This window comes from Poecilia reticulata, linkage group LG17, assembly GCF_000633615.1.
Source record: "Poecilia reticulata strain Guanapo linkage group LG17, Guppy_female_1.0+MT, whole genome shotgun sequence".
Lineage (NCBI taxonomy): Eukaryota > Metazoa > Chordata > Actinopteri > Cyprinodontiformes > Poeciliidae > Poecilia > Poecilia reticulata.
The window spans coordinates 15,917,163-15,927,670 of NC_024347.1; the positions used below are offsets into that span (position 1 = coordinate 15,917,163).

Sequence of the window (10,508 nt, forward strand, 5' to 3'; positions counted from 1 at the left end):
CTACACTGCAAAAAACAAAATCTTACCAAGTATTTTTGGTCTAGCTCCTGGTGCAAGAAAAACACAACTTATAACTTTTATATAGATATAGCAGTTTGTTTTAAGTCAATAATTCCTTTATATTGATGAAAATATACTATTTCACTTATAATAAATTTTTCATTTGTTATAAGGGAAATAATCTGCCAATGGAATTAGTACTTTTTGTTGATAAGATTATTTACTTAAAACAAGCTCCTGTATCCTGCTAAAGTTACTTTAAAAATTTTAAGTCATTTCAAGTGTCCTGAAATATTTGAACTAGAAACTAGTCCAAAAATATGTAACATTTTGTGTTTTTGCAGTGTAATCCAGATGATCACAGACGTCTAGATATTCCTCTCTGCACCTCATGAAACACAATGACAGCCATTTATTCTCTTCACAGGGCTTTGGAAACTTCTTTACACCTCCAAGCTAAAACAGTCGTTTAATGGAGTGCTTTTTACATTTTTATTATTCGTTTTCTTTTCAGAATAGTGCGAGGAAAACCCAACTTTCCTGTCTAAACGTGACACCATCCTCCCTTTGGAGCTGGATTTGCTCCAGTGCTCTCACTTTTTCCTTTCCATTGATGATTCTTTCATGTTTTCGTAATTAAAGGACAGAAAAGGAGCTTTTTTTCTTCTTCTTCGTCTCAGCGTTATAAAAAGCCGTTTCAGGTTTCTAGTGATGAAAGAAGCCTTCAATGAGAAACAAAAAGAGGAGTGGCAGGAGCAAACTGACCGACATACAGTGTATCTTACAGTATATTGCACTTATGCATGGTGTTAGTGTTCTCATGCTGGGGTTCAGCTTTCTCGCCAATGCACTGGGGCTTTAAAGGATTAACAAAAAACAAACGCGGTGGAAACTAAAATAAAAAATATACAACAAATACAACACAAAAAAAAAAATCCTACACCCGCTGGTAAGTTTTAGTTAAATAAACCCTTTTTTTTTTTTTTTTTTTTTTTACCCACGTGACGACATAAGATTAATGTGCAATTTGTGATTTTCCTTCCTTTGACCTCGCTGTTCCTGACTGGCTGATCAGCAGCGAGGATCCGATCCATCCACCCATCTCCCAAACACATCGATCAAACATCTACACCATCTATTGAACAATAACAGCACATAAAACCCAGCATAAAACAGGTCTAACATCTACAAAAAAAAGAAGAAAAAGTAGGGAAAAAGATGATTGAAGAAGCGAGGCACCCTTGTAGAGAAATTATTTTTTTTAGCTCCTGGACGACGACGATTGTGAGACGATTGTGAGTTTCAATTTCTGCCTAATCGGCTGCAGTTTGTGTGCTGAGATGCATAAATAGAGTCTATTAACAGCGACAATACCCACTTATATTAGTTAAAAACATTACATTTAGCAACTCTGTGTAGGCTAAAAGGGTGGAAGTTTGCTGTGTTAACCGGATCATTCTCATTTTCCCACTTCATCCCTCTGCATTTTTCAAATCCTTCCAACGAAGCCACTAACAAGTACAGTTTTAATTTAACTTAATGATAAAAACAAATGGCCTCCACAGGTATTTAGTTAAATACATCTACAGTACAAATGTTGCACGGCTTTCTTTTTCATTATTATTATTATTATTATTATATTTATTATTTTTAAATCCTTCTTTTTAACTTTTTTTTTTGCCGTTTCCTTGCAGTTTTCTCTCCGGAAAAACGTGTGCAGTAGTGCCGATTTTACATCTGTACAAGCACAGAAACAGTAGTGTTCGACACCTTCTACTCGACGCAAAATAAGTTTAATTTCCTCCTTTATGAAGCATGTAAAATCTATACAGAGAAAACTGTGGTTAACCCAGAAGTCATAATAAAATGTACAGAAGTTAGCCTATAAGGTCGAGCTCTTTCATTTTTTTTGGTCTTTTTTTTCCTTTTTTAGGAGTTTGTTTTCTTGCTACCGTTTACATTCAGCTTGGCACAGTGCAGAACTACTCGCACAAAGACGACGGGTGATGACAGACTGTGCAAAACAAAAACGAAACCGAAGCTAAACATTCGAGATCGTGCACGGTTTCGCTCGCCAAAAAACCCCTCAAAAAAACAAAAAACAAAAGGCTGCGCTCGAGACTCCGTTTGGTTTGCTGAATATTATCCTGCTTCTTGTGAATTAAAATGACTGTTTCTTTTCATTTATTTAAATTATTATATCCCATAAGAGAAAGAGAGATATTCATATTGAGAACTGGAGGAGTGAGGGGTGGGTGGAAGTGTTTGGGGAGCTGTACAGGCCGGGAATATTTATATATATATATTTATAAATCCGAAACTCCTTCGTGGCTCCGCAGCGGCACCAGTTTGCTGTAATGGAATGACAGGTTGTCGGGCAGGTGGGTGACGTTGCTCTTCTTCTGTGGTGTCATTCTTCTGTTCAGCGGCTCTTCAACTGTGGAGTATAACAAAACAAGATGGCGTCCATAAAACATCACACTTAAAGAATGAAAAACAATCAAGCTGCTGGTTGTTGCAGCTTGAAAGAAGCACTGCTGAACTTTTTACTCATTTTGTTACAAACAAAATATTCAATGTATCTTATTTGGTATTTATGTGATAAACCAACAAAAAGAAGCACCTGAATGTATACTTTAAAGTTTCAGTATGTAACTTTTAGAAGATGTTTTTTTTTTAATATTTGCTGAACCAGTCACCATGTTGTGACAGCATGTAATAAGACAGATATTCTGTGAAAATCTTTTCCACCTCCTCTCAGCTGCTGCTGCCATCTGAAGACCAAAAAACAACCAATCACAGCCAGGAGGCCGGTCTTAGTGCTGTCAATCAATCTCCTGAATGCATTGGTGGTTATGCTAACTAGCATTAGCATTCATGACAGGCTCTGCTGATGGGGAAAAGTATCAGAGAGGAAGAGAGTGAGAGAGAGGATGAGAAGTGCACATGGGCATGATTGACAGCACTGAGACCCGCCTCCTCTCTCTGAGTGGTTGTTTTTATCTAGAGGCAGAGGAGCATTATTCTTTTCACAGATTGTCTGCATCGTACTACACTGTCATGACATGGTGACAGTTTCAACAAATATGTAAAAATATACTTTGTTTTATAAAAGTTAAATACTGCAGCTGTAAGTGTGTAATAACAGCAAACAAAACGTCTTCTGCACTCACTTCTTGTCCGGCTTGCTGCCTCCTCCCCTGATGGCCACCGGCTGGCTGTTCTGGTAGAAGCCGCCTCCGCTGCGGTTGATGTTGGGGTGTGTTGGAGATGCAGCCGGCGGCTGTCCAGGCCGGATGGGTTTGGCTAGAGAAGTGGTGAACAAGAACAGATTTGTCTTTTATTACAGCTCCAGAAAACATGAATAGACGCGCTTCCCCGCCTACTGACCGATCTGGGCCGAGTGTCCCCTCCGGGCCATGTTCTTGGCCCGGACGGCTTCCTTGATGCGGTCCACCTCCTGCTGGTAGCGCTTGCGGTCGCGTGCCGCGTTCTCCTTGGCCTCCTTCAGTGCAGATTCCAACGCCTTGACCCGCTCAGCCGTAGCGCGAAGACGTTTTTCCAGTTTTGGAAGCTCACAGCGCAGGTCTGCATTATCACGAACCAGCTGGGAAACGAATTCAGTTCGTCAGAAAAGGACCACAGCAAAAAAATCAGGTTGGTAAATAAAGCTAACTGAGCAGCAGAGAAGCGGTTACCATGACAACCAAGATGGTAGAAGCGTTTAAAAAATGGTGACTCCTACCTGTTTGTGAACCTTGGTGAGTTGCTCAAGATTGTTCTCAAGAAAGGAGATTTTCTGTTTTTGTGCCGCGCTGCCTCCTGTGTCATCAGAGTCCATCTCCGCACTCTGAAAAGATCAATAAAGTACGAGTTACAGACACAAATAAATAAAAATCGGTGACTGTAGGGCTGAAACGATTAATCGGATTAATAAATTGATTACTGAAATAATCAACTAATTTAATAATTAATCGTTAACGGGATTATACAAAGAAACTAAAATAAAACGCATGCTGGAAGAACAACACACTCAGAGGAGTAATAAAGCCAAAAAAATACATAAATACATACATATGTTGAATTTAAGATTAAAACTTAATTTGTCTGTAAATATGTTCAACCCAGAACTCAAGCACCATTTTCAGGCTCACCTGCATCAAAATCTGTTAAAAAAAACCAACATATTAAGCACCTTTTGCTGTCTAATTGTTAATTGACTAACTGAAAAAACAATCATCATCACACACTGAAGTATTTTTAGCTGCAGAAGCATCCTACAAATGATCGTACGTTCAGTAAAGAAACGCTGTTATTGCATTTTAAGCAATAAAATATTTAAATGGATTAGTTTGGGACTAAATTATGTTTACTTGCATCTTTTAATGAGTTTCTAATGCTGGATAAAAAATGAGCAGAATGTGCCAATTATTTTTATCCAATTAATTGTTAATAAACATTAGTTGCAGCCCTAAATAAATCAGTGCCACACACACATACAAGATAAAAAGTAATCACCTTCTTCACTCTGGTGGCCAAATCCTGAACAAAGAGTTTCCTCAAGTTGTGGAGAGTCTGCAGCTCTTTGGCCTGCAACAGAAAACGATCAAATCAGGTGAAAGCTCAAAACAAGTAGAAGTAATGCAGCCTAACTCATTACTGAACTCACCACTGTCTCTTCCAGCCCCTTCAGGTCCTGTCTGGCCTGCTCCCGTCTGTCCTGCATCACCCTGAATAACAGGAAGCGCATAGGAAACGGTAACCGCGTGTCAAACGTCAGCAGTCACATGCAGAACAGCAGTCAAACTGATGAATCTGCACCAAGCTGGGCTTTCTGTACGTGTGTGAAACCTACGTGAGCTCGTGCAGCTTGCGGCTCTTCTCCTGGTCGGTGGACTTCAGCTTCTCGTGCTCCACTTTGAGCCTCTCCTGCTCCAGCATGATCTTCTGATTCAAGCTGGGGGGGGGACAAAACGGAGTTACGATTAAAATATCTGCCCTCAGTGCACCATCTCAACTCAATATGAGTAAATCTAAAGTTTAATCTTCCTTTTATATTCGTCTGAGTAAAGCAGCGCCAGCAGACACAAACTACAGTAGGGTTGGAACTTCAACGCATTAATTCTGATTAATTTATATCAGATTTCAAAGGTGATCTACCATTTTTCCTTGAACATGTTAGAATAGATCTGTGGGTTAAACAAAGCATGTTCATTACAGTTTTTTTTCACAAAATCTTTCTTGGACAATGAGCTTTTCGTCTGCTGAGTTTCAGTTGTTTTAGGGCGTCTTGTCAACTTAAATCCAAATAAGTTGCACCTGTCCACGCCCTCCCAACTCAACGTTTACACTCATGTGAAAATCGCAGCAAACAGATGCGTAATTATACAAGTGCACATCTTTGAAAAGCATTAGTAGAGCCTCCTGCACAACCAACAAGAATGCAGCAAGTGGTTTCTAGCTAGTGATTCAACAACACATCGTCTTTTCCAGCAGCAGAAAAATTGGACTTATATTGATCCGATAGTAACACCAGTGTTATGACAGATTTACCAATATTTTAACTTACACTTTTTTTTTTATCCGATTACTCGATTAATCGTAAGAATAATCGATAGATTACTCGATTACTAAAATATTCGTTTACAACAGCCCCACTACAAAAACATGAAAAAGTGAATTCTGCATAATCGGTCTTCTTTAATGTTTCCCCTTTGCTGAGCTCATATGTCAATTTACTGAATAATTTAGCAGCAAAAAAGGTTATTGGACTGAAAATGTTGCTTATTTTGTCAACATAGTTTTCAATTAATTTGATTAAAAACTAAAAGAGATCTTACTCCTGCAGCTCCGTGATGAGTTTCTCCTTGTTGTCCAGCTCGTCTCTCAGGCTGCTGATCTGTTTCTGGTGGGCTTCACGGTGGGAGTGGATCTGCTTCTCCACCGCTTCCTGAACACAAACATAAATATAATTTTAGACATTTTACACACAGATTTAACTTCAGCTCCCATAAAGCAGTGATTTAATGGAGACTTACCTTAACTTCATTAGCAGTCTGGATCTCATTTTCCTTCTCCATTGCATGAACTTTCTCTGTAAAAGAGAAGATTCCCATTGGTTAAAAAAGGTCAACATATTGAAATAATCAAATGCAGTGAAACAGACAACGTTTTAATTGACTTTTTTAACTGTTTTACGAGCAAAAACCATTCCCAAGTACCTAATAATATTCCAAATAAAAAAACAGGTGGGTTGTTTCCATAACTCTACTGCTGCAGAATTCTGACTCAGTATCAGTCACAACTCTGGGTGCCAGGTTCTTTAATTAACTCCAGATTCTGTTAGGTCATAGCAGATTTAACGCCAACTGTGGATAAAGTTTCACTAACCCATGATAGATGTAAAAAAAGCTAGTTGGCTGGCTAGCTAGCAGGGATATGTTAGCAGACAGCGATAGCCTCAACCGTCTCAAGTCACAGAACACAATGAAGATGTCTTAGTGACTTTGTGCCATCATCTCTCCTTTTAAAATGTTCATGAAATGTTGTCCTTCATCTCTGAATAAATAAAACAGCATACGCACTGCAACTCAAACTTATGACAGACAGAAAAGTTTTGCAATAAAAAAATAAATATAATAGATTAAGTAGTCTTGTCAAGACCAAATTTAAGCTCTGTGATTAATGCCTTTAAGGCCAACTTACTTTTTTCAAATTAACATAAAGCTGCTGTATGTAATTTTTTATTAATTGTTGAAACCGTCCCCATATTATGACAAAACGGCATGAGGAAGAAAAAAAAAACTCCTGCCTTCTCCCAGTGCCAACTATAAACAACCAATCATAGCCAGGAGGCGGGTCTTAGAGCGCTGTCAATCTACCTCCAAGTGGCGCTACTCAACCCTGCGAGCATAGAATGTCATTAGTGCTAAGGCTAGTTAGCATAGCCACTGATGACGGCAGATAAAAGGTTTTCCTGTAACTACAAGTTATTCCTTTGCCATTAGTACATTTAGCAGCGAGTACATGAGATTGACTGACAGCGCAAAGACCCTCCTCCTGGTTGTGATTGGTTGTTGTTGGTTGGGAGTGGTGCATTTCTTCAAATGTTAATAGAAACTCAGGGAAGAGGTGGAGGAGGTCGACCTTTTCACAGATCATCCGTCTCATATTACACTATTACAACACAGCGACAGTTAACAAATATCAAAAATTCTTTTAAAGAGTTTAATCCTGCATCTTTAGGACATTTTAAGGCCTTAATTGTAGACAGATAAAAGTAAAGAGTCTTGAAGGATGCTCGTACATCGATAATAAAGAGACGTACCCTGAGCGCTGAGCTTCACAAGCTCCTCATTGAGCGAGTCGACGTTCTCCTCCAGCTGCCTCTTCTTCTGCTCCACATTCTGGAGATACTCAGTCAGGGACTTGATTTTAGCCTCATGCTGTGGACAGACAACATTCCTCATGCTTACAACAAAGATAACCATCAAGAACATTCAGAAACAGAGGTATTTGTACCTCCATATAGACGTTCTTAAAGTTTTAAATACCTGGGAGATGCGCAGCTGACAGGCAGCCAGTTCTTTCTCGTTCTCGTCCATCTTCTTGTTGCTCTCAGACTGGATGCCCTCCAGCTGCTTGCAGCGCTTCACCATCGTCTTCACCTCCGACTTCAGCTTGCTGATGTAGAGACGAGCCACTGTGAACTCCTCGTCTATCAGGCCGCTGCCGCCCTCGTGTTGCTACGAAATCGCCCCGAGAATCAAAAAGGATGAGATTAAATTAAACGGAAGGAAGAAAAAGTCAAACATGAGAGATATAAAATGCAGAAACAGTCCTGGTACCTTGATGTCATTGCTGCCCACAGCGATGCCAATTTCAGCCAAGTCTTTGAGCAGAGATGACATCATCTCAGTCACTCTCTTCTTCTGGTGATTGGACATTTCCTTCAGCTTCTGGAGCTCAGAGTCCAGAGAGGACAAGATGGACTGCAAGCAAACAGGAGATTATAAAACTACATGAAACATTATTCATTACACTGCAAAACTACAACATCTTACCAAGCAGTTGTGCTCTAGTTTCTAAATATGTCACTACACTTGAAAAAAGACAAAACTAACTTACAAGTAAATATTCAGCAATACATTGCTGACAAAAAGGTACTAGCTCCCCCAGCAGATTATTTCACTTATAACAAAGGAAAAATGTCTTGTTACAAGTGAAATAATCTGCCAATGAAACTAGCAAATTTCAATATTAAGGAACTACTCACTTAAAGCAAGCTCCTGCATATTACTGAAAAGTTACTTGTATAGTTTGTTCTTCGGAGGACATTAAGGCCCTATTGGAGCACTTTCCGTGAAAAGGCACAATACAGATCATATTGCGTTAAGTCGCAGAGTCATTACTGTTAATCCTTGTATGTCGCTCTGCTAAAACTCTGTTCGAGGAAACCCCATAAGGGCAAGTTCTCACATGGATCGATGTTTTTTATGTTTTTATCTTTACTTTTAATAATGTTTATATCTTTTTATATTTGAATCTTTTTCAATATCTCTCTTTTTCACTGTTTATTCTGTTTTTATTTTAATTATGTTAAGCACTTTGAAATGCCTTGCTGCTGAAATGTGCTATACAAATAAAATTTGATTGATTGATTGATTGATTGATATTAGTTTTGTCTTATTTAAAGCGTACAAAGATATTTGCAGTAGAAACTAGCTAAAAATACCTGGTAAGGTTTTTTGTTTTTGCAGTGTATTTATGACTGACACATAGTGAACCTGTGTGCTTGAAAAAGAGATAATCAGGCCCAGTCAGAGTTAAAGCTTAACCTTTCAACAGTTTCTCGTGACCATAATAAACCAAGTCACCTGACTGTTGAAATACTCAGCCATGTCTGATGAATTTATTACTTCCTGTCTCCACTGCTCAATTATCTGAAAAGGATTTACTTTGGTTTGAAACTGAAACACATTGAAAATATAATTTTTAAGGGAAAAAATATATATTTTCTTCAGGCTTGTGAATAATAGTATCATGGATAATTATTAAACATGTCATGCCAGGTTATATTTGTGTCTAGATGTACTAGATGTAGTGCTAATTCAAAACAAAATAAAAAAAAGAAACCTTAAACTGACCCATTGATATTTTGACAGATCAATTTAAAAGTTTCTTACATTTTTAAATTTTAAATGTTTGTCTGTGATTTTATTTTCTTTGTTATTTGCACATAAACATGTTGGCTATTTTACATTTAAAGATGTATCTACATGGTTGGTTGATTGCTACTTAGTTGCTTATGGAATCACAAACTGACTAAGATTTATTTGGTCCAACTTCTTTTCATTCAAAACTTTTATGTTCAATTTTAAACTGTAAATAAATAAAATAAATAAATAAATTAAGCATCTAGCTCTGCTACTGTAAGGTATCTGTGAGTAAAAACAACTCATTTTCTGTGGAAGTGACTGTTTCTGTGCCGCCCTTACAGATTTTTGGCTCAGCTCCTCACTGATGGACTCGAACTCCTTGGTCTTGTCCTCCACCTCCTGGCTCTTCTGGTCGTAGTTGACAGCCAGCTCCTCCAGGGCCTGCAGCACCTCCTTCACCTCCTCCTTGGAGGCCTCGTTCTCCGTCTGAAGGCGGTTCAGCTCCGCCTGCAGGTTCTCGTGATCCCTCCGGGAGGAAGCCAGCAGCTGAACAACATGGGCCATTAGGTTTTAAACTTCTCAGTAAGAGAGAAATAATAAAACATTTTTACTGTTCCTACAGGTCAGGAATATTAAATAAGCCAATTTTAGCTCAGTTTAATTCACTGACTTGTTGTCTGCAACCCCCAGTGTCTGTTAAACTACATTGATCAATTCGTCCTTCCCATCTGTTGGACCTCCAGATCTCACCTCCTCCTGGTCGAGCATCTGCTGCTTCAGCTTCTCTACCAACTGGCTCTGCTGGTTGATTTCTTCATCCTGAATATTAAAAAGGCAAAAAATAAAATTTAAATCATGAGACTGACTTAACAACAACCCCCAACTACAAAACCGGTGGCAATTGTTTTCCATATCTGAAGCCAAAAAAAAATAGAAAAATCAGCTGAATAAGGGATTAACAAAGCAGATTTTGACATTTTTGAGAATGTTAACATAAATAACCCCTAACTCTATGCATTTTCTTCTTTTCCAGCAGCTATTGTACAGTAGTAAAAACCAGCTGACCAAACATGTTGGAATTCCATTTGGGTTGCTAGGCGACGCCGCTGGGCTCGGCTGGGGTTGCTAGGTAACGGCACAGTGCCTGTGAATGCGTCTTAATCAGGAGGTGTTTGAAACGGCTCACTTTCTAGACGCCAAAAAAACATTAACTTATTGCTTATTGCTAAAAAAATGGCTGCAAGGTTTTTATTTATGCTTGAGTACAGATCCAAAAGGAAGTACAAAAGATTTTTATTTTGCATAACAGATCCCTTTAAGCAACCCAGAAACACTTAACTGATACTTGAA

The 10,508-nt window shown here is 38.6% G+C and overlaps 1 protein-coding gene across 1 annotated transcript in view; it reads right to left on the reverse strand.

The window, feature by feature from the left end:
- Nucleotides 1-972: 972 nt before the first annotated feature.
- LOC103479480 (kinesin-1 heavy chain) overlaps nt 973-10,508 on the reverse strand; it is a 25,071-nt gene continuing 15,535 nt past the window's right edge. The window contains exons 13-26 of the mRNA XM_008433922.2: nt 9,909-9,977; nt 9,498-9,704; nt 7,848-7,991; nt 7,554-7,745; nt 7,328-7,445; nt 6,039-6,094; nt 5,841-5,950; nt 4,856-4,957; nt 4,670-4,730; nt 4,519-4,590; nt 3,746-3,850; nt 3,391-3,607; nt 3,174-3,306; nt 973-2,437 (exon numbers count right to left, since the gene is read on the reverse strand). Coding sequence (XP_008432144.1) covers nt 2,434-2,437; nt 3,174-3,306; nt 3,391-3,607; nt 3,746-3,850; nt 4,519-4,590; nt 4,670-4,730; nt 4,856-4,957; nt 5,841-5,950; nt 6,039-6,094; nt 7,328-7,445; nt 7,554-7,745; nt 7,848-7,991; nt 9,498-9,704; nt 9,909-9,977 — 1,590 coding nt within the window. The 3' untranslated portion in view covers nt 973-2,433. The remainder of the gene's footprint in view (nt 2,438-3,173; nt 3,307-3,390; nt 3,608-3,745; nt 3,851-4,518; nt 4,591-4,669; nt 4,731-4,855; nt 4,958-5,840; nt 5,951-6,038; nt 6,095-7,327; nt 7,446-7,553; nt 7,746-7,847; nt 7,992-9,497; nt 9,705-9,908; nt 9,978-10,508) is intronic.